The sequence below is a fragment of the Lineus longissimus genome, chromosome 10 (assembly GCF_910592395.1).
Source record: "Lineus longissimus chromosome 10, tnLinLong1.2, whole genome shotgun sequence".
Classification (NCBI taxonomy): Eukaryota; Metazoa; Nemertea; class Pilidiophora; order Heteronemertea; family Lineidae; genus Lineus; species Lineus longissimus.
Genome location: NC_088317.1, coordinates 5,090,619 through 5,115,274, shown reverse-complemented (window position 1 = coordinate 5,115,274; position 24,656 = coordinate 5,090,619). Strand labels below are relative to the sequence as shown.

Genomic DNA, 24,656 nt, shown 5'->3' with positions numbered 1-24,656 from the left:
AATTGTACAGCCCCCTTTCTGGTGTAAACCTGTTGGCACAGTCTATTGTCCACACAATAGAGTTAACAGTATTAGAAATTGATGAGATGAGACCTCAACAAGAAAGCCCCCAAAAATGAAACTTGGCTTTCATTTTACTTCCAGCCGATATAGCAATGATATGACACAAACATAAAGTTAACAGATAGGGAATAGTATATATTGCGGTCAATTCAGATCTGCTAAGAAATAAAAAGAAATTAGAACAGAAATCAAAATATATGCAAATAGGATGAACTGAAATATATGCAAATAAGAACAACTAAATAACGTCTGCTGCCTAAAAAATAAAGCCAAGCTGGATTAATACAGATTTCAGCACTGTCAACAAAAAATCAAATAAACAACGTCAACATATAACTTGCCCACCACCACTGCAATGTTGTGACCATTTTTTACTGCACCCTGATGGTGTTACCTCAGGGAATTGCTGAGGTTTATAAATGTGATTACGATCCTTTGTCCAATTATTTATATATAAGTTTATATGTAAGGTAAAGTGGTGCAATTATAGCTCCAGTACAAGTCAGCCCATTTAGAGAAGAAAAGCACTGGCAGAACATATTAATGCACACAGTGGCTACAATTTTACCACCCCACCTTACAGAAAATCGAAAGAAATTATACTGAATATGCTCAAAAAGAGTTCTGTTTTATTTACAAAAGACAACAGATTTGATTGATGAACAGAACTCTATGATGTTTCAAAAGTTGAACGTGAACAAAATGCAAATTTGAAAAAAACAACAAATGAAAAACTTTTGGCTATTTACAACTTCAATAACGAAGATAGATTGATTAGCAATCACCACTCCGGCAATATTCATTGAGACCATCTCATATTCTGATGGTTTTTTCCACTTTATAAACCATGATTAATAACATAACTGATTAACTCTTTCATTGCCAAAAACGTACGCCTACATTTTTTAGAACCAATAATTTCACTGCCAAACACGTAGGCATACGTTTTATAGAACCAATCACTTCACTGCCAAACACGTAGGCATACGTTTTATAGAACCAATCACTTCACTGCCAAACACGTAGGCATACGTTTTATAGAACCAATCACTTCACTGCCAAACACATAGGCATACGTTTTATAGAACCAATCACTTCACTGCCAAACACGTAGGCATACGTTTTATAGAACCAATCACTTCACTGCCAAACACGTAGGCATACGTTTTATAGAACCAATCACTTCACTGCCAAACACGTAGGTATACGTTTTATAGAACCAATCACTTCACTGCCAAACACGTAGGCATACGTTTTATAGAACCAACCACTTCACTGCCAAACACGTAGGTATACGTTTTATAGAACCTATCACTTGAATGCCAAACTCGTACAGGAATTTTTTATCCTTGTTGGTTTGAAAATGCAGGAGAGTTCATGGCTAGCCATGACACGTAAGTGTTTCCGGATCTGGCAGAGAAGAGTTAACGAAGTGTTCATTCGATTAAGTAATACTGCTCCTTAAGTAGACGATTTCAAACTCTTTTATCGGGATTGTCCGGGCAACTATCTCCTAACTGATTGTCATAGGTTCATACAGTTAAGGTTGAGAAACCAGCACAACTACATACTGACTAGCTGTGGCATAAACTAAGAGGCTTTTGAGACGATTTTCATTCAAACAGCATAACAAATTTTCCTTTTCACAAGTTTCAAAATGGCTTCATTGGGAAGTAATTGAAAATAGTCTTCTTTATTACCAAACATCGTTTTATCATAATCAATGGGTTTTGGTTCTTCATGTTGGTACTGTCCAAATGGACTATGGTCCTTCTGACTTGCTTGATTCTAGTCCTCCTAACCGGATCGGTCCTTCCAACCGGCTGTACTTGTTCCTTCCTACTGATGGATTTACTGTCTTTCAACCAGATAGCCTATCAACGGTCCTCCAAAACCTTACATGCTATTGAATATTTTATTATTGATAGCAGACGGCGCGGAGTATAGGAATAGACCAATCAGAACGCCCCACAGGAGGATACAACACAATTTCAGGATGATCCATTTGTACATGGACCAACAGTAGTGCCTGAGGGCTCTGAGTGGTCCGAGATAATAGCTCAGAAGGGTGGAGTCGGGCCGACTGGAGAGGTAGAAGAAAAAGAGGAAGATATGTGTATTTAGTACCTGTAGCTGTTGTGATAGTTGGAAGAAAAGAGAGATAATAGACTGAGTCAGGATGACTAGAGAAACTGAAGAAAAAGAGATACGATATTCATTTCAGCACATGAACCTGTAGCTTATTGGAGAGTTAGAAGAGAGATATTAGACTGAGTCAGGCTCACTAGAGAAACTGAAGAAAAAGAGAGATTCATTTTAGCACATGAACCTGTAGCTATTGGAGAGTTAGAAGAGAGATATTAGACTGAGTCAGGCCGACTAGACAAACAGAAGAGAAAGAGGTAGATATTCATATTAGTACCTGTAGGTAATGTGAGAGTTCGAAGGGAAGAGAGATATCAGACCGAGTCAGGTCGACTAGAGATACAGGAGAGAAAGAGGTAGGTAATGTGAAAATTAGAAGAGAAGAGAGATATGGGACTGAGTCAGGTCGACTAGACAAACAGAAGAGAAAGAGGTAGGTAATGTGAAAATTAGAAGAGAAGAGAGATATGAGACTGAGTCAGGTCGACTAGACAAACAGAAGAGAAAGAGGTAGGTAATGTGAAAATTAGAAGAGAAGAGAGATATGAGACTGAGTCAGGTCGACTAGACAAACAGAAGAGAAAGAGGTAGATATTCATATTAGTACCTGTAGGTAATGTGAAAGTTAGAAGGGAAGAGAGATATTAGACTGAGTCAGGTCGACTAGACAAACAGAAGAGAAAGAGGTAGGTAATGTGAAAGTTAGAAGAGAATAGAGATATTAGACTGTGTCAGGCCCACTAGAGAAACCTCCATTTATCATGAGAGTTATTTCTTCGTTTTTGAAAAACATACTTGAATATCTTTCAGTTGACCAATACTTGGATTCTCCACCTCACAAACTGCTGAATATTTTGTTATTAATCGCTGGCGGTGCTGTGTACAGGAATAGACCAATCAGAACGAGCCAAAGTAAAATGCAGAAACATTTGAGGATGGTCCATTTGTACATGGACCAGCAGTAGTGCTTGATGGCCTTCAGGGGGGCGAGGTAGAAATTGAGGAAGGATGAGTCCGGCCGACTGGAAAAAAATGTATAAAAAAATGATATTTTGATGAAAGACTTGAAGCCGTTTTTGTTGAAGATGTTGCTTAACTGGACTGAAACTGGAGGAAAATTGCAAGAAGTGAATAATGTGATTACGAAACAAAAAGAGGAATCACTCCATTGACATGGCATGTGATGTCAGATGACATATTATCACCTCGGTCGCCGCAGAAAGCAATCGGGGGTTTCAAGGAGCAACCAGAAGGCGCTCACTTGAACTCGACCAGTAGGGGGAACCAAGCATGGTGACATGGCGTATATCGTCTGACATTAAGTGCTTGAAAACGCCCATTGCTGCCTGCAACTGATCAGTTCAGAAGGGGCCCCATGCGAAATGTAGCCACCAGGACCCAACTTTCAGATGAAGAGAGGCCACCCTAGGTGCTTAAAGCTCCTCTCAAAACGCTGGTAAAAAAAATCAAAAAAACATTTTGGCAAAATTTCTTCTGAAATTAGAGGGGGCACGTGGCAACTGCACCCCTCCCTTGAATCTGCCCCCTGCCTTTGCCATACTCATTATTTTGACATAAGCTTAAAATGCAGCTGGGTTGTGATGATTCGATGTTCATTTACCTGTGGAGTGATTCCTCAGTTGTAAATGGGGAAGAAAAAGCTATAAAATCTTCATGAGGGAAAAAGTAATCAGCAAAACTTAAAGGTCTACTCAACTCTGGTTCACTGCGTTTTCTTGTGGCGCAGGTAAATAGAAATACACAATGCTGTAGAGCAGTCATCATGCATGCCAATTTGCTGAAACTTGGCATTTATAGTATTTGTATATCAGTCTACACAACAGTATTGCTGAAATTTATTTTCAGTACCAGTGGTATGTATTCGCACAATTGGAAATTTTCAAATTCATGCTCAATTTTCAAATTTTTTGAACGAATGGAGTAGACCTTTAAAGCTACGATATCTGAAGCAAAATAGGCATAAATTTGATGACAACAAGTTGAAGAATATCGTAACCTTAGTTTTAATCACATAAGTCCACTTTTAAAATGTCAGAATGGCCAAATGTAGGCAGAGACAAATCCGAAAACCCCATAATTATCCCACAGAAATGTTTCATGATGTCCAATAGGTTTTGATAACTATTCGAAATAAACTTCACGTCAAACACAAATGATTTGTTCAAGCAAATCTTTCATTTTGTTTTAACCACCAAACATGGCTGTCATTAGTCCACTGGTAAATGCCGGAGGGGCAGAATATAGGAAGAGCCCTAACAGGACTGCCCATAATAACACACAGAAACATTTCAAGATGGTCCACTTGTACATGTTCCAGCAGTACGTCTTCACAGCCTTGATCGGCCCGATATAAAAATTGATGAAGGTGGAATCGGGACGGCTGGAAGAGATGCAAAGATTAGATTAGTAGAAGATTCTGTATTGCTTTGTTTAACACTTTCAGTGCTCAGGTTTCACCCAACACACCTTTTCAGACCCCCAGGGAAAAAAACCTATCAGAGATAGTTAAACATTTTTTTGCAATATCTTGGCCTAGACCAGAGCTTCCTGAATCAACAGAGAAAATATTACTTTGCCCCCAGCTATGATTTATTTTTCTGGTTGAAAATTGACAAAACAATTAAACCCCCTTTTCAGAACTCCCAGACCCCCTCAAAAACATCCCGAAGTCAGTATTGCTTCACAACTGGCTTCAAGGCATCAACTGAGTCAGTTACTTCATCACCCTTAAAGGGTAACTCGTGTCAAATTTCACCATATAATGTTTTAGCTGTTTTTGACAAATGACTACGTTACTTTCTCATAAATCGGTAAGGTTTTTTTCGAATCGAAATCTAGAAATTGATGGTTTAATCCCGCCCGGATGGCTCGCTTTGATGCCGTTTCCGTTGATGACGTCACAACATGAACATTTTCACGGTCGCGGTGGTTTGCTTTAAGCGATTTTATAATAAATCTAATCAAAAATGGAAAATTTGAGCTTTACATTTGTGATCAACAATTAAAAACGGACGTATTTCCGCAAAGTTGTAAATCACATCATAGTATCACTTTAAGATGGCGTTCATGTTGCTAAACGTTGAAGCCTTTAAAGAAATAATAAGTGGCTGGAGGGGCGGTCAACGTCGGATGGCGCTGAAAGTGTTAAAGTGATCTTTTCCTAGTTGTCATTTGCCCTCAGTGGATAAACTTATCACACACGACAGAATATTTCTCAGTGCAAGTCACTATCATTATGACACTGTCATTATGAGGAGGGTTCAGTACTTGTTTCCATCAACCGGTCCTGGATCAGTGAAACTCAAGTATTTTCCAAGACTGACTGTACATGTAGGTTGTCTGACCTAAATATTAAAAAAAATTAACAAAGATTACAAGTTTTCATGCATCCAAGCGAATTCTCTGATGAAAAAATCTGAAAAAGTTAACAAGGTTTGGATGAGAGAATGAAATGAAGTGCTAGTATAAAATTATGTTGCCCAATTCGTGAAAACGTGCAAGCCAATATCTACAGATATCTACAATTTGTACAAATTTTCTTTTAAGTTCATGAAGTTATCATTACAGTTTGGTAAGTGGTTAATGGTCGATACCGATAATTGGTTAATACTTGTTAGCGGTTAATGGTTGATATTGATAATTGGTTAATAACTGTTAGTGTTAGTCCAGTAGTGGTACATGTATTAAAGAAAACTTGGCAAGCAAGAGCGCCCTCTAGTGCACAATCTGAAATTTCATTTTCATCTTATTCAGACAGACTTACTTGGGAGCTGTCAGAGGCTCTGGTTCATTCCGGGCTAATCCGACAGGGCCTGTTTCAGCCTCCTCATGTGTGACGAGATGCATCTCCAGTTCGCACTTCCCCTGCAACAGAGAAGATCAGTTTCAGCATACGCCATTTGCCAGATATGCCAGTACCACCTAGGGTCAGACCAACAAACCATCTTTAGAATTGGTCTTCACGGTAAAAGACGCCAGACAATGGCTCGAGAGGCAAGAGGTAGACAATGGCACGAGAGGCATTGTCTGGCATCTTTTACCGTAAAGACACCCCGAAAAGACAGTTTGTTGGTCCGACCCTAGGTGGTACCGGCGTATCTTGCAAAGGGCCTATTTATTTAGATAAGTCTTCGTCTTCCTCATAGGTTACTCTCGGAAGGCGTAGGATTGGAGGGCCTTCAAATTTGGAATCCTCTCTCACTGCTGTTATTCCGGTAGTAGAATGACCCCCTATATGCATTGCACAGAATCACCAAAACTCGTTCAGAGTGAAGAATTCTAAAACACCTGGATTTAGAACGGACCACACTTTACAGTGTAAATGTATGCGCAACTGAAGCCTCGTTTTGAATTCAGCGGTTATGGTCAGGTAACCATAACCGCTTGGGTAAGTGCAAAATGTGGAAGCTGTCAAAAAGCCTTTATAGCTTTTTTCGTTGTTTTATTTGATATTTTAGAATAGAAATTCATACCTCACTGTCAGCATTGATTGTCTCGGTTTTGATGAGACAACCAATACCTCCAGTTCGGTATCAATTCCTTAATTTAGCACTACCCAACATACATCATAGATCTATGATGTTGGCAAAGTAGGAGTTAAACTGAAAAAATCCATAATGAGCTGGTTACAAATCTGAATCAAAGTGCAAAAAAACCCAACTCGAAAATGCACTTGATTTTTGTAACCTTGACCTTCATGCTTGGCTGTTATAAATCGCTATAAATCCCCGCTCCCCGCATTGAACCCTACCTTCAGTTCCATCTCTCCCGAGGTTTCATCAAGGGCGACAAACGGATACCAGCCCTTCACTCTCCTATTCTTGAAGATAGATATCTGCGGCTGGCTGCCGTCCGTGTTTAGCATCTCCTTCTTGCAGGATTTGACTGATTTTGCTGCGCGCGGGAATTTGGACAAGTGCAACATGAAGGAACCTGGAAACATAAAGATATAGGCCTATTCATCCGTCTAAGAACAGGCCACTGTGGCCTGCGTGGGCATCTTAAACGTATAGGAGTAAGAGACACAGCAGAATGCCAATGCCAGACAGCAGTGCAAACACCAACGCACATCCTACAGGACTGTCCCCTGTACCAGGATTCACGAAATAGATTCTGGCCTAAGGACACGAAGGTCGAAGAAAAGCTGTGGGGAACACAGCCGGACCTTCAGGCGACAAGCCGCTTCATCTCCGCCACAGGACTGAGGTTATAGTACTTAGGCAGGTTGAACGCTGAAGAAGAAGAAGAAGAAGAAGAAGGCCTATTCATTAACAAAGAGAAGTCTACAGTCCCAATCACAATTGACATCTGTCCGGTTTTGCGTCAGTTGCGAGTTGCACGCCAATGACGCACCATTGACGCGCTTGCGTATATTACGATCACCGTCTGTATTTTGTCTTATCAACAGAAAACAAGCTCTTTGTCTGTTGAATCGTAAGAACTTTGGCCTAAAAAAAGTGATATTTCTTACCAATGAAATCATCCGAAGATACAATGTCAGCATCCCAGCACTGGATGTACAGACGCGGCTGTATCTTGTATTCCGTCTCGTCGACAGAGAAGATGCTCTCCTTCTGTTTGATAACTATCTTGTCCTCGGATTTTAAGTAGTCGAACGGATAGACGAAACGCCAGTTGAAGTTCCCTTCACCTGTCATTGAGCTGGAAGGAGGAATGAAAAATATCAGCCAAATGTTTGAAAGCAAACCAAATAGATTAGGGATGGCATTTAGGTACAATGTTGTATTAGTTTCTATGTATTTTCCATTGTGCCTTATTTTGGCCGCAGCGGTTTTGGTATTGTAACCATAATAGCTTGGGTTGGTTCAAATACGGAAGCAGTTATGGGCCTGGTCTGTAGCCTGGTCATTCTCACCAAAATCCTTGAGCCAAGCTTTTACAAAGATATCACTGGACCTTCACCACCGAGAGGCTCAAAAGTCGGGAATTTTTACAACCTTTTGCAGAGTGATTGAAAATTTCCTCTGCGAGAGATACCTACTTGTAGTGGACGTCTGTGGCCTGGTCGTCCTGACCAAAACCCTTGAGCCACCCCTTCACAAAGATATCACTGGACGCCTCACCGCTGAACATGTTTGTATCTTCAAGCTCGACCTCATCACAGTTCCAGATTATCACGCGCAATTCATAGCTGCAAGAAGAGGAAATCATAGAATGATAGGCCATGCAGGCATACTGTAGACTGCAGAGTAACAAAATTTCATAGGATTTGATTCTTAGCCCACAGAACTTTGGTGACTCAATGACATTCTTGGATTTTACATGGTATGATGTCAATTTTGGCCAAAATTGCAGACTTTTTTTTTTAGGGGTTTGCCCTTCGACAGATTTCAGATGTTTTTTGGCAACCTTGGACTGTCAAGATTACTTGAAAGGCATTATCTTTTTGGCAACCTTGGACTGTCAAGATTACTTGAAAGGCGTTATCTTTTTGGCAACCTTGGACTGTCGAGATTTTTAAAAGACGTTACCTCTTTGGCAACCTCGGACTGATGTCCACGGGAGGACTGTCAGGGGGGTTGGACTTGGGAAACATGTCGATCCACAATTCCAGCTTGCCTTGCTCCACACCTGGCTTCTCTGGAGTGAAGAGCGCTCGCGTCTCGATGTGTTCTGGGACAAGCTTTGTGCCATGACGGGGTACATCATGGAAATGTTTCAGGGCCTCCAAAGCCAGTGGCTCATTAGAGATCTTTTGTTCACCTGAAAAGAAATATATGTTATTGTCTCAGGTTTATTACAATTAACTGGCATTTAAAGTGATACTATGATGTGATTTACAACTTTGTGGAAATACGTCCGTTTTTAATTGTTGATCACAAATGTAAAGCTCAAATTTTCCATTTTTTGATTAGATTTATTATAAAATTGCTGAATGTAAATCACTGCGGCTGCGAAAATGTTCATGTTGTGACGTCATCAACGAAAACGGCAACGAAGCGAGCCGTCTGGGCGGGATTAAACCATCAATTTCTAGAAAATGTGCATTTCGATTCGAAAACCTTACCGATTTATGAGAGAGTGACGTAGTCATTTGTCAAAAACAGCTAAAACATTATATGGTGAAATTTGACACGAGTTACCCTTTAATGATTGTGTGTTTGAAGACCAGCGTAGGGGGACCAGGCAAGAGCATGGCCCATGCCTGGGAAGATCACTTTGGTATTTAGGGACTTTTTCTGTGGGATCATGGTGGTGTCTTGGCTCGAATGTTACATAATCATAACCACTACTTTCTGCCAGGTTGAATTCGAGTGACGCACCATTTGAGCGGCACCCTGCTTTCCATCAACAGGTAAAAATCTTCCTCAGTAAAAATTTAAATGTTATCCCAGGAAAAAGTGTCCTTCTCTACCATATGGCGATGGACTAAGGCACAGTTTATCGAGACCCAAGACTTTCACTACCTCTGAAATTAAATGTGCAAAATAGAATCCTTCATCCTGAGGACACTCTATCCCAAGACTGACATTCCTGGCACACCATTACCCAGGGTTGACCTATAATTTGTTATTGTTGTTGTTATCAAGTACACGCATACAGACACTGGTCAGGATAGAAAGCTATCATTATCTATATTACACCTACCATGCTCATCCTTGACCATATTTGGCCCAACAAAATACTTGGGTCCCACTTTGACCCTGTTGGCATTCGATTCATACTTTGGCTCTGGCAGGCCTCGCTCTTTACAGATGGCGCTGAGGATGGCCATGGGCTTTACCGGGTCTCGCCACTTGTTGTAACCATAGCTGGTGAAAGAAAAATTTAGAATTAAAGGGGTCTAAAGCAGGAGCTCCCTAAGGAAAATGTGTGTCTTTTCTCACCACGGTAAATCCTCAATTCACCATGATGAACTTCATGTCTATAACTCCTGCCCAGGCATAGAACCAAACACCAACAACTGATTTAACCTCTTCAGTACCAGGGCTAAATGTCCCCAGAATACCAGGGTTTTTTGGCATTTTTCAAGATTTGATATAGTTTGTTTGTAAAATCCGTAGCAACCAAGTCTTTGGAGATAGACCTAATAAAGTATACATTTCGGAAAGGGGAAAGATAGGGCTATCGATTGGTATTGTTTGCTAGCTCGTATCTGTAAATTGGTGATCAATTACCAATATCGATTGATTGGTTTTTGATTTTTGTGATTTTCATAATAAAACAATGATTTTTTTGGTAAACTATGACTTATTTTATTCCTTCCTGAACAAAGAATCAATTATTGATAGGTCTGATCATGTACATCTACATGTAACAGAAATCGATTCGAAAATGTTCCACCACGTGGTAAAATTGGTTTGACTTGCACTGTGTATAACTGTGTATAGAGCTGGCATACAGCCGCCAAAACCCGGAACCGAGGCGCCATCTATCCAGGCAAAGGTCTAACTGGCCCTAACGAACATCAATCACGGTAAAACAAGCAATAGTTCAGCGTACCAGGCTCGAGAGAAACAAATTCTTTTGCGACCGACTTGTCGGTCGCTGGTAAAAAAACTTATTTGAGAATGACCGACTTGTCGGTCGGCGGTACTTAAGAGGTTAAATACTGAATGTACTTCAAAGATACTAACATTTCAAATTTACTTGCGAGTCCGACCGCCGGTCGGTGTTGACTGTAGAATCGGTTCTCGAGATCGATCTTGGTCTCGCCGATAAGGTCATCCGACCCCGCCATGTCCCAGTCGATGACACTCAAGGTCAGCATCGACTCCATTGGGAAAACTGCTTCCATCTCGAAACACCTGCAAATCAGAATGTGATTTAGAAATGGGATCCCTTAACTCTTTTAGCTCCCAAGTTTCACCCCCAAACACCCTTTTCAGACCCCCAGGAAAGAAAATATATGAGATAGCTCAATATGTTTTTTTGCAATAGCTTCCTAAGACCAGAATTTGCTGCACCAGAGAGAAAAGATTACGATCCCCCTAAACAACTGCCCCCTGTCAGCATACGCCGACCCCTCAAAATATTGAAATGAGCAACAATCTAAAAAGTAACGTCTTCATTGGGAATTGGCGCCCTCTGGAGGAAATCGACACAATTCGGATCAATCAGGAGGAAAGTGCTTCAAGCCGCAATCAAAATAAGAAGTGATGTTGCACACAAATTGTGACGTAGCATATACTTTTAGTAAGCAGAGTTGGGGAACTTTGTGAGATTGATTCAGTGATATACATATTCTTCATTCAAGCCTGAATAGTTTCGATGTACGAATATGTGACAGTGACCCCTATTGGCGACTTCATGTAACTTATACGACCCACCTGACTCAAGCCTATACTCTCCCTTTAAGTATTGTTATTCAAAAGGGAACGACTTTCTACAATCATCTCATGATTATTTTGCCTGATGAGACTTACTTCCCAAAGACCGGATTCAGCTGCTTGGAGATATAGTTCTTCTTGTCGTTGAGGACCTGTTTGCCGAGCGTGATGCACATGTAGGGATCAGCTTTACCGTTGGTGTCAGCAGGATGGAGGTCATTAGCCTGAGGGGAGATTACATCATCATCAAAAGTATGATAAGCTTGGTAGTGCGCATCTGAGAGCATCCCTACCTTGGTAGTGCTGCGCACCGGGTGCAAGGCATTTGGGGATCAGTCTTTCTATAAATCAGCTCCAGGTCTCTGGAACAAACTTCTGCCTCTCATAAGAGGAGCAGAGAGTTCGCTCACCTTTAAGAAAATCCTTACGACACGCCTTTTCAAATGGTCCTTTCAATGCGCCAAAGACTCCTAGAGTATTTTTTTGATGTGGGCGCAATACAAATCCACAGATTGATTGATTGATTGATTGATTGATTGATTGAGCGATTGATTATTTTTTCCAAAATATTTCTGTTAATTGTGCCAGGCGTGAAAGTTTTGTGATTTACGGTATGTTGCAATTTTCTACCTACCCTGATGATGTAAATCCTGATTTTGACCTCAACCGGCTCGTTGCTCGGCAGATTCTTCATCAGTTTCAGCTCATTCTTGGTTGGTGGTGTAATCTCCTCATCTACCGCTCCGATTCGGTAGATATTCAACGTACCCTGCAGCCAGATAATTGCATTAATAAACCTCTCTTCGTACACACAAGTTATCAAGTGTTAAAACATTAGGCAGTCATTACCAACCACACACTGAGAAAATAATGCATTCGTACCATAGAAAGGAAATTAAACCTGTCCTGTTCAAAGGGTACAAGTCTGCCAAGGCACCCTAATTCAGCCCTAAGTGAAGAGGGATGTTGTGTTCTTAATAAAACATAGGCCTCCTGAATATCAGAAACCATCTTGGCTTTGAACAACAACTGTCACCAAATATCCTTGACGACAAATGTTTTCTGACTTCATTCCTTGGACAAGGCACTTGACCTACCTTTTGAACAAGACTTGTCTCCAAACATCCTCGATGACAAAAGTTTACTGCATTCCTTTGACAAGGCACTTAACCTACCTTGAAGAACCCTGTACAACAGTCCTCAGTGAATAGGCAGGGAGTTTTCTTAATGAAGGGTAGGCCTACTAAATATCAGAAACCGCCTTTGCTTTGAAGAAGAGGCTCCAAACCTCCTCGATGACAAAAGTTTACTGCATTCCTTTGACAAGGCACTTAACCTACCTTGAAGAACCCTGAACACCGGCTATCGTCTTCTTCCTCATCGTCTAATTTCTTCCCGCGCAGTAACGGGAATTTCTGTAGCCATTCCTCGAAGGTGTTGAAACCGGACACGTTCTCAAGTTCACAGCGGTAGAACTGGAAAGGACGAACAGACAATAATCGTTAAACAGTAGAACCTCTATTAGCTATAACACCTCTCTATTAAGGTCACCCTCTCTAATAAGGACACTAGTTTTGGTGCCAAACCTACCATTTTCATTCAAATTGACCTCTGTAATCAGGACACCTCTCTAACAAGGTCAGCATATGTCAGTCCCAAGGTTCTACTCTAGTAGTGTCAGTAGATATCCCTTAAAATATTTTGAACGTGTTGAAATATATTTCACCAGTGAGACACCATTGAGATAAATAAAAAGTCATCAAATGTGTTTGGCGTATTTAGAGAGGATGTCACCAAGTGCTGGTGAATAAATATTCTAGAAGGGCACGTCACCCGTAGAGAAAGGGTTAAGCCAACAACTTACTTTGATTCTCTCGATAAGAGCCTTTTCATCATCTGCATTATCATCTTCATACTTGACATTCTCTCCGCCCTGTTTGTCCTTGATTTTCACTTTCTTTAATTGCTCCTGAAAGTCAGATTAGAAATATTCAGGGGTGGAAAATAACAGTGCGATTCGGAAAAAAAAACTTACCATAAGGCATACAATATTTGTGGCTCTTTAACCCTTTTTAAGCCTGTGCCTGGTAGTACCGTGCATAAAAATATTCACCGAACTTCCTGTACCCGGAAGTACTGTGGGTAACATTTTTCAATCATAAATTGATAATAGAGAATACAGGGGGCGCTGTTTGTGAACTGGCACGAGCAGTAGATGTCTGCTAAAAGTGTGTCTCCATGCCGTGATAGTTCTGGTGGTCTTCATAAGCTTTTTGAAATTAACTTTTATCTTTGAGGGGCATTGTCACACTTGGCTGCAAAAGATCTAGACATTTTTTATGATACGGGCCGCCCTCTTGAAAGATGTCAATTGTGATTTGGACTGAATATAGTTGTACAAGGTGAAATGTAAAACAAAGTCGTCAATGAAACACATTTATACACGGTGTACTTCTTTATTCATAGTTCGTCGGAAGAACCCCAAACCTGCCTATCATCAGAATTAACAAAGACTAAAAGTCTTCCTATTATCAAGAACAACATAGCATGCAATGATTTCACCCAGCCCATCTTCTAGTTCATGCCTGAAGTCAGCTTTAAACTCCACTCTCTTCCATATCAGTCCATGCCAACATTTTTACCTCCATCCATACCCCTCAAGACAATTTTTAGAGGATGCACGGAATGTAGAGAGAGTCAAATTATGTAAAAACTACCATGCAGAGAGTGCCATTCTTCATTCATAAATTCTCCGATTAAATACTCCCATTAAAGAGGTATGCACATCCGAAACCGAGAAAAGCTGGTAACAGGTGGTTATGTCTATCAAACATTGTCAAAGCAGCGGGCCAGCGCATGAGAACTTTAGCCCCCAGGGCCCAAGCTCAGCAATGTCGTGCGATTGCCTTTTATCTAATTCTCAACCACATGCAAGAAATCAGTATTAACATCACTTACTGTAAACCCAGAATATTTCTTGCTTTTTATTTTTGCAATTTTCGCGTTTACAGGTAATTGCAAAATTGCATTGAAGAAATTGAGTTGACATTTCTGTTGCCAAAATGCTAAATTGAAAGTACCAATATGATGCAATTTCACAAAACCGGGAAAGGCAGTGGCCGCAAATATTTAGGGGTTCACAGTAGTTTATTAATTGCCAAGTGCTGAAGAGCAAAGATGCAACAATACAGTTATTCAAACCGGCTAACAAACCACAACAATCCCCCTTTCAACCTCGTCCACATTTACCCCAAATGCCAAGGAACCACTATCTCACCAGCAGGCAGAGTACACACATCTCGTTACCTCCATTCGTTTCAATCGTTTTTTCCGCCGCTTTTTTCGTTTCTTAATAATTTTATTCATACCTTCCAACTGGATGAGGCCAAAGCCTGGGCCAACTGAAAAGAAACGTCGACGATTATCATTATAATCTGTAAAAATTTTCGAAAACGTTTACCTTCATCTTTCTCAGACGTTCAAGTTTACGTTTTTTCCGGATGGCCTTCATTTCTCCTTCACCCTTGTTCATTTTGATCTTGTCGTTTCCCTCTGAAGAAAGTTGGATGAAAAATGTGAGAAAATTAGTAACGATACCAAGTAAGGAAAGGTGGTACAAATATAGCTCCTTGTGTGCACTAGAGTGTATTGTCAGTTCTTTTCTACACTGTAGTGGCTACAACTGATCTGGAGCTATAATAGCATTCCGCGAAGATGACGTCACTGCAGCTGCTGCCCTCTATTTCCCCATCGCTGAATTACAGGCAATGTCGGACAAACATGCGGTTTCGTAATGGATTCAGGCTTTCTAACTAGGGCAGTTAGATTCAATCTGGCACATGTCCGAGTGTTGGAAATACTACATAATTGTTCTGAATATTTCTCTCTCTGACTCTATGGTATCCTTCATGTTAAAAACAATGCAGGGTCAAAGATAATTGACTTTGAAATAAGCTTAAATGCGTAGAAATAAGTGTCGATGTCCGACTGTCACGTGACTAAAACGTCATCAATATCTTATGCAAATGACCTTGTGAGCTATAAATAGTAACTTCGCGGAATGCTATTGAACCACTTCACCCTACCTGCCTTCATGGCAAAAGATAGGGATCCATTGATTTAGGGCCAAGCCAAGTCTATCGAATCAATAAAAAAAGCTACCAGTTGGACTGAATCAAACTTGACCTTTCAATTCAGAAAATGCTGAACTAGCAAATGATGTCATAGTCCTTATACAAAGCATCCAGACTCCCTGTGGCTTGTATAGCTGAGCGAGTATCCTGGTATACTTCGAGGAGCAGGCTTGCAATGTCAAAGACTTGGTGGGTCAAGGACTATAAGGCGTATACACATATGAACTAAGGAGCTAACACTGATACCACCTACTGACATGCCACAGATGCACCACTGATGTGATTTATGATATGCTAATTGTGATTTGGACTCGATGCAAGAGTGCTAGCAAATAACTGGAGGTGAATACAATCACACAAATCGGAGTACTCTTTGTGATATAAGGTAAAATGGTACAATTAGCTCCAGTACAATCATAGCCCTTGTGTTTATCTATGTGTACTGCCAGCTGATTTTTACAAGGAAAGGGTCATAAGGATATTGTACCATGTGGCTATAATTGTACCAGTTTACCTTACATGTGAGAAAAGGAGGAATTGAAGTCAGTGATAAAACTAGAGACAAGAGAAAATAAGCCGCCAACTGGAAGGAAATTTAGGAAGTCAGTGGAATAATCGAAAGAAACAACTTATACCTTTTCCTTCTTAAAGGGAAGTTTAGCATCACATTAAGTACACATGAACTCAAGGGCCCACTTAAAGGATGAGTTGTACGAGATATTGCTAGCTACCACAAATGCAGTGATAGAGTCCACTGACTATAGGGGTAGCTACTATTGTGTCTATAGCGTATTGGTACAAAACAGTCAGTTCCTGATGCACCTTAAAACTGGCCCATAAATAGGGCATATGTCAGCAATATTTCAAGCAGCTTATCCTTTAAATAACTGAAATCAATAGAAGCGTCCATAAGGTCAACAATGCCCCGCAGACAGGCGATAATTATTGGATGTGACAAAAATTGTTTGTTTGTAGTGGTCATCACAAGTGCTTGCAACTAGAATCGGTCATTACAATAACCTGCAATAAATACTGAACCCATTTTACCCACATACAAGTATTCGTTTTATTGCTAATTGCAGTGAAAATTGTCACTGCAATAAAAATTGCCTGTCTGCTGTGTGACAGAGAAAGACACTCTCGGCAATCAAAGTTTCTTCGGCATAGCAGACAGCTCAGTAGCGTACATATAACACAACATGAAGCTGAACTGAATTTGCTGCCACAGATCGCAATTCTGTCTGCACGCAACCAAGGATATAGCTTTGAAAGTGTTAATGTCATTTCAACAATACCTTTAACATATTCTATAAACTTCTCTGAAACAGATATAAGATTCACAAAAAGCGATGAAAACTTTTGCTTATCAGAAAACGATATTGGTACAAAAGTGCAAAATTGGGACGAAATCTCATAAAAATTTGCAATACAGTCGAAAGCACAATTGACAGCCCGTAAGTCGTGTTATTGACACACTACCCAGCACGTAGGTTGCATGCAAGCATGTAGGTCGCACGTAAGCGTGTAGGTTGCGCATAAGTAGCGCGTAAGTCGCACGTATTATATGCGATACAAGTGCGTCACTGGTGCGTCATTGGCACACAACTCGCCCGTACGTTAAGTGTCACCGACGCGAAGCAGGACGAATGTCATTTGTGACTTGGACTGTATTGATGGTGGAAGTTTCATCTCTCAAGACCTTACCTTCTTCTTCAGCGACTTGCTCAACTAGCAAATTCATTCAATTACAATTATTGCATATTTCATTATAAATTTGAGATGTCGTTTGGAGGCATTTGTTTTGTTTCAGCCGGAAATTTGCGTTTTCTATTTTTAGAAGAGGACAAACATGTACACATGCAGAGACACATACACCAGAACCTAAAAAATATTTCACAAAAAATTTACAGGAAAGAAACTGGAACTGAAAAGTACAGTACGAAAAGGCTTCTTTACGTTTGATAAAAACTTTCAAAACCTACACTGTTCGTTTTCACTGTATTTTCTTGTGGCACAGATACATAGAAATCAATGTTGCCAAACATGTCAAAGTGCAGTTATTATGCATGCAAGTTCAATGAAACTTGGCATCAATAGTATTTGTACAACAGTGCACACAACAGTGCGCACAGCAGTGCGCACAGCAGTGCGCAAAACAGTGCGCAAAACAGCGCACACAGCAGAGCGCACAGCAGCGCACACTGCAGTGAACACAGCAGTGCACACAACAGCACTGTTGACATCTATGTCAAGTACGAATCCACACAATTGAAAATTTACAAATTCTAATTCAATTTTCTAAGCTTTGAACGAACAGGGTTGGCCTTTAAATCTGCCAGGGACGAGGGACAACACCAAATATATAACGGCCAATAATTGGAGCCCTTTGACATTCTTACTGGGACAATCGGGACGTTTTTCTACATCCTCGTTACTTTCATTACTACTAGTCGATGTGCGCCTCTTGAATGGGACATGGAGCGCTTCTGCAAGTGAATATGATTTTGAAATGAGAGGGACTTGGTCAAGATTATGCATCCTGAGGAAATCAGGTGTTCAAATGTTCGTTTCTCCGGATCTGCGCCCCTGAGACATTTTGCGACTATAAGCTGAAGTACCGAGGTACATCACCTCTAAGTCTATCAACCTCAGTTCCAGGACCGTACTTCTAACAATGAAGCGCGCTAAGAAAGGTTAGAATCGGGTTTTGCAGTGCGCACCTCAGAGGAGGCAGCGCCTCCTTTTCCACCGGCATGATTAAAAACAACCACTGAAAATGTGAGTTTCGTTATTGTTGCTACAACATTGTTGAAATTCCTAGACTCAAATGTAAGCGACGCTCTGATTGGGTGAAATTACTTTTGCGCCAGACGCACACAATTACTTTGCGCTGGAACTTCACTAAATGAGGACTCGGAAGAAGGCGCCCTATATAAGCTGTGTTGCTATGTTATAATCTTATTATCGAATACAAAACGGAATTTAAAATCACGAAATTTCATTTCATCGATAAATTTGAGAAGAGTACGATATTATCCGATGATGCTTACCATCATCGAGCATTTCATTCCGCTCATCATCCTCATCATCATCATCTGAACTCTCCGACTGTGCTTTCTTCTCAGCATCCTCTTTGTTCTCCTGAAAATCATAAATAAAATAAACAAACAAGGTAGATTCTAACTTAAAATATATCCTGGTGTTTCATAATCGAGGTAGGGGTTGTGATATCACCAGTTGGCCAAAGCCAGAATGCATTAGAATCTACAGTAGAACCTCCCTTAGCGGACACCTCTCTACTATGGACACCCACTCTTAGGACACTAGTTTTGGACCCAAACAGGTTGTTTCCATTCAATTTGATCTCTCTAATGAGGACACGTCTCTATCAAGGACAGCACTTGTCAATCCCAATGGTGTCCTTCGTAGAGAGGTTCTACTGTATTTTTAGCTCTGATCTCAAGGTGGCAATCTGTTATGATTACTTACTGTCTAGACCGCATCAAGTACATGCTCTTCTTTGCCTATTCTCCAAAATGTTGAGGGCTTTTCAAAAAGCCTTTAAGCAAATAAAGTGGTGGGCATGTTAGATTATCTCATTTTGTCCTGCCACCTATTGAGACAATCAGGTACCAATGGAGAAACAAAATGCTTTGGCAATCATTAGCATTTTGATGTCCAGTGTTCTTCCCTGGCCCTAGATTCAAACACACCAACCGTCCGGCATTTATCCTGTTTTTGTGGGTACGCCAATTTTGTTGTTGGGTCTTGGTATTCAACCTGGCGATGGTACCGTTATAAATTGGTCCCATGCGTTCAAAACTGACAGGGAGGACACTGGATGACCTTGTCACCTTACCGCAACTAAATCCTCCAGAGTGACGTAGTATTTGCTCCACCAGTCCAACTCATCTGCGTCTTTTGGCTCGTCTTTCTGCAACGGAGAAATAAAACTTCTTTGAAGAACATAGAAATTCGCAAAGTAATTTTTATACATCTTAAATGTGTCGGTATCTCAAAAGGTCAGTTTTTTCAACGTCAATTATCGAAATCGTTCAAAATATCATGGACATTGGAAGACATGAACAACTTCAAGTAGATTTTTTGAATACCTTTGTCGATGAGAAACTCCAATTGCCTGTGGAAAGGTGATAACAAAATGGCCAGAATTATCAAAGCAAACCATCAGTACTATAGAGTCATATTCGACTCCCTACCAAAGCCCCTGCTACTCCCAGCATTGCAAGTAAGTGCATTCAATCTATTCATTGCAGTACAAAAAAAGCCTGGGTTTGATGCTGCACTTCGGGGCGTCACCCTCGGGCAGGCAGACACACTGCACCCCTTCCCACTAACCTAGCAAAGCTTGTGCATCTACACGTAGTATGTCTATTACAAATAACATGAAATAAAGCTTAATCTCATTCAAGTTCATCAGAGTTGATAGATATTTTTTTCCCTACATCCTAGAGTTTATATCTACAGAGCTAATTAAACTACAGAATGTCATGTTGCTGACATCCCCCTGCCCGCCTCAATTCCTATGTTCTGCCCAAAAGCTGCCTGCCATGGCATCATGGCACTTGGAATGTCAGGCTGCAGTCCAAATCACATTTGTCATCCCTTAATTGCGTCACTGGTGCGTCATTGGCGCGCAACTTGACGTGTAACTCGTGTGTACGTTTCGCGAAACAGGATGGGGGTCAATTGTGACTGTACATTTGGACTGTACATTGCGACCTGATGACGTCATGACACAATGTGAGGTCACCATGTCATAGGAGCAAATTGTCACTAAAATGTTTAGCAAAGCGGTCAATGGTTTATGCAAAGTCCTACTTTTGTTAGTATTTTTTCTACCACATCTACACCTATGAATCCAAATTATACCTTCTCCTTCCGTTTTTTCTTGGAAAAGAAATGAAAGAAGCCTTTCTTTTGTTTTTTAGGTGGATGTAACGATTCAGACATGGTCTCCGGTTTGCACTCAGGCTCCTTTTTAGGAGGACGTTCAAAGACGAAAAATCGCTTTCCGCTCGAAGGTGGCGATTCTCTTAATTTACCGTTACCAGGCGGTAACGGAGTTGCTGAATTATCCCTCGAAGGCCAACTGAGGAGTGGCTCCAACTCAGGCTGGATTGGTAGAAATCAAACTTGGTTAAGTCAAGTTGTTGAACAGTGAGGACTATATATAGGCCTACAAAGATAATTGTCATTTTCCTGCCTGAACAAGTCTGAACTCCCAAGCTATAAAGCATTGGCAGCAGGCATTGCGACCTCAAAACTTTGAGCATCAAAGTTACATAGAGAGATTAGACATCTTTTCATTTCTGCAGTCAAATGAAACGTTTTAAATACAGGAGGAGAAAAACTTGAAATCGTCCAAAAAACGGAAATGTCTCATCCCTCAGGAATAATGAAACGAATGCCACATGATTTAGGCCTGCTTTATTTAGCTTCCCCAAAAGCTAAGCATAAACCAACAAAAAATCGTCTAAAGCATAAACCACTTTGATACACTACAACCTAAAGAGACTGCCTTTTGAAATCTAAACACAGGTAAAGTTGACTCTTGAAATTCTTTTGTTTCATTTAAAGTTGGACAGAAGTGCTACATGTAGTTATCAAAAGACAGTCACTGAATCCATAAAAGCAAGAATAAATTAACATAATCTTTCACTCATCTAGAACATCGAACCTGCATAATTGAATATTACTAAAGGCCGGTTTACACATGCAACTTTTTAGGAGAAACACATAGAAACTAAAAGAAACTTGACTGACAGGCTATGTAATTTGAACCATGAAACCTAAAAGTTTCTTCATGTTGCATGTGTGAACTGGTCAAGAAACATGAAGAAACATGATAAACCCCTTTCTTGAAACCTTGTGAAATTAGGAGAAACATGAAACAATTTACGAACATGCTCGTAAATTCTGGACAGGTTTCATCAAGTTTCTACAAGTGTCGATTACATTTTAACTCTGTGGCCAATCAGACTGTGATAAAAAGTCATGTGATTTTTACTCCATATCAAAAATGGCAAAATGGCTAAAAGTGACAAGTCAAATGCATATGAGTGTTTCATAGTGTTTCACTGTGTAAACGTCCAAGGCAAGGTTTCTCGATGTTTCATGTTTCTCAATGTTTCTCTATGTTTCATTGGAAAAAGTTGCATGTGTACAGCGGCCTTAAATATACAGCTCTCATTGTTCTAGATGTGGTGAAAAACACTTTCAAATAAATCAAAAATACCATAAATTTGCTATTTTTCTGAAAAAGTGAAATTAAATATTAGAAATATATAGATTATACAGGATGGAAAATAAATGAAACTTCTATTTCATTTTTTTCCTCATATGATATATCAGGTGGGACACTAGTTTGAAATTTAAAGCTGTCAGCATAGAGATTGGAATGAGATTCTAGGCTGACCCTATTGTAATGTAATCAATGCTTTCTGGGTACAAAGACCATCAAAGCAGCTTTAAATTTCTCTTTGTCACCGAATATATTCAGTACCATATCTGGTATGAATGTATATATTTCCGTTAAACTGAGATTCCACTGGCGAAATTGAAGGACATGAGTGACATCTCACGACAAAAACTATCAACATCGTCACTATCACCACCTTCAGTGTTTGATACATCATCATCATCATCATCTTCATCATCGTCATCACTGTCATTGAGCACTACTGTAAACCACCAAATTTAACAAAAGCCAAAAAAATGTCAATCCTCCAAAATAAAAAAAATCGCAAAATTTTTTAAAAAGCAGAAAAACTTGGTGATTTATAGTAAATTTCGACACCAGCATTTGACCATCATCATCATCATCATTGTCATCATCATCGATTTGGTATTTAAGACCCAACCTTGGGCATGTAGCTATGTTAATATGAGCCATTACTCGGAACCAAATGCTCCACAAAGCAAACTTGTCACTCATGTCTTCAATTTTTCCTGTGGTAAATTGTGCTAAAATGCAAACAGCATAAAACATATATGACGCAATTATTTCAAATTAAAAGACACGATGCAGAAATATAGCGAAGGACTAAAATAGAAATAATCAGATTGAAGTGTAACACGGTGCTAACCTCACCCCCTTTGTTCTGGAAGTTGAAATCGACAAACAGATTTTACGTCATGCAGTATGAAATGGACAACAGAAACATTATACCGTCAAATGAAAAACATTCCAAATCATATAGAATCTGCCTCTTTCCCGATCAGCGCCCCCTATAGTGTTGGAGCTCTGTTGTGGGGAAAATGGCTGATTTATGAGGGTCAGCGTTTCTGAAATCATGTCAGTCGTGCCGTCAAACCCATCAGACTGGGACGCGATAATTCCACATTTCACCACAGGAGGCACTCATCCGAAAAGAGGCGAACCACTTATAACCGGGCCCCTAACAAATTGAGCCAAAAATAACATCCATAACCTCAAATTAACATATTGGGTGCCCAATAGTCCGTGAGAAATATTACAATTTATCAAAACATTTCATGAAATTACTAAAATATGTAGGTAAGGTGGTACAATTTCTAACCCTCTGTGTGCATCAAATGTACTGATACACTGCAGGGGCTACAAATGTACCAAGCGAGGGCTATAATTGTATCAATTTACCTTACATGTTCCACAAAATGTACGTGTAGCCATGTTGTCCCTTTAGGGTAAAACGGTGCTAACATTTTAGACAATAAATCATGCAAATGATAAAAAGAGTAAAATACCTTGGTAGTTGCATTCTGTCATGCCAGAAAAGATTATGACAATCAGTAAATCAATTAAAACCACGAGTTCATGCCTGGCCAAGTGGTGAAATAGTTTTGTAAATTTTATAACAAGTCCTAGAACCGTCTAGAATCTATTATAAAATGTACGCAAACATTTTAGGATCCATTATAAAATGCATACAAACATTCTAGGATCCATTATGAAATGAGTACAAACATTCTAGGATCCATTATGAAATGAGTACAAACATCCTAGGATCCATTATAAAATGAGTACAAACATTCTAGGATCCACTATGAAATGAGTACAAACATTCTAGGATCCCTTATGAAATGAGTACAAACATTCTAGGATCCATTATGAAATGAGTACAAACATTCTAGGATCCATTATAAAATGAGTACAAACATTCTAGGATCCATTATAGAATGCATACAAACATTCTAGGATCCGATATAGAATGAGTACAAACATCCTAGGATCCATTATGAAATGAGTACAAACATCCTAGGATCCATTATAAAATGAGTACAAACATCCTAGGATCCATTATAAAATGAGTACAAACATTCTAGGATCCATTATAAAATGCATACAAACATTCTAGGATCCATTATAAAATGCATACAAACATTCTAGGATCCATTATAAAATGCATACAAACATTCTAGGATCCATTATGAAATGAGTACAAACATTCCAGGATCCATTATAAAATGCATACAAACATTCTAGGATCCATTACGAAAGGAGTACAAACATCCTAGGATCCATTTATATGAAATGAGTACAAACATCCTAGGTTCCATTATAAAATGCATACAAACATTCTAGGATCCATTATGAAATGAGTACAAACATTCTAGGATCCATTATAAAATGCATACAAACATTCTAGGATCCATTATAAAATGCATACACACATTCTAGGATCCATTATGAAATGAGTACAAACATCCTAGGATCCATTATAAAATGAGTACAAACATTCTAGGATCCATTATAAAATGCATACACACATTCTAGGATCCATTATGAAATGAGTACAAACATCCTAGGATCCATTATGAAATGAGTACAAACATCCTAGGATCCATTATAAAATGAGTACAAACATTCTAGGATCCATTATAAAATGCATACAAACATTCTAGGATCCATTATAAAATGAGTACAAACATTCTAGGATCCATTATGAAATGTACACAAACATTCTAGGATCCATTATAAAATGCATACAGACATTCTAGGATC

At 39.7% G+C, this 24,656-nt stretch overlaps 1 protein-coding gene and 1 pseudogene across 9 annotated transcripts in view; one reads left to right on the top strand and one right to left on the bottom strand.

Annotated features, from left to right (window-relative positions):
* The window catches only part of LOC135495030 (otoferlin-like), a 68,108-nt gene that overhangs the window by 10,063 nt on the left and 33,389 nt on the right, over nucleotides 1-24,656 (bottom strand). For 5 of the 9 annotated variants that reach the window (XM_064783423.1, XM_064783420.1, XM_064783424.1 and 2 more), the window contains 15 exons: nucleotides 20,543-20,785; nucleotides 19,512-19,586; nucleotides 18,703-18,793; nucleotides 14,826-14,920; nucleotides 13,384-13,488; nucleotides 12,860-12,994; nucleotides 12,154-12,288; nucleotides 11,616-11,743; nucleotides 10,827-10,997; nucleotides 9,838-10,001; nucleotides 8,721-8,952; nucleotides 8,231-8,380; nucleotides 7,700-7,890; nucleotides 6,980-7,161; nucleotides 5,993-6,093 (listed from right to left, as the gene is read on the bottom strand). In XM_064783423.1, the coding sequence (XP_064639493.1) occupies nucleotides 5,993-6,093; nucleotides 6,980-7,161; nucleotides 7,700-7,890; nucleotides 8,231-8,380; nucleotides 8,721-8,952; nucleotides 9,838-10,001; nucleotides 10,827-10,997; nucleotides 11,616-11,743; nucleotides 12,154-12,288; nucleotides 12,860-12,994; nucleotides 13,384-13,488; nucleotides 14,826-14,920; nucleotides 18,703-18,793; nucleotides 19,512-19,586; nucleotides 20,543-20,785 (2,198 nt within the window). Of the gene's footprint in view, nucleotides 1-5,992; nucleotides 6,094-6,979; nucleotides 7,162-7,699; nucleotides 7,891-8,230; nucleotides 8,381-8,720; nucleotides 8,953-9,837; nucleotides 10,002-10,826; nucleotides 10,998-11,615; nucleotides 11,744-12,153; nucleotides 12,289-12,859; nucleotides 12,995-13,383; nucleotides 13,489-14,825; nucleotides 14,921-14,979; nucleotides 15,072-18,702; nucleotides 18,794-19,511; nucleotides 19,587-20,542; nucleotides 20,786-21,908; nucleotides 21,927-23,398; nucleotides 23,414-24,656 lie in introns of all 9 variants that reach the window. The other 4 variants (XM_064783426.1, XM_064783427.1, XM_064783422.1 and 1 more) reach the window with 4 other exon arrangements.
* LOC135494551 (uncharacterized) lies at nucleotides 23,469-24,556 on the top strand (annotated as a pseudogene).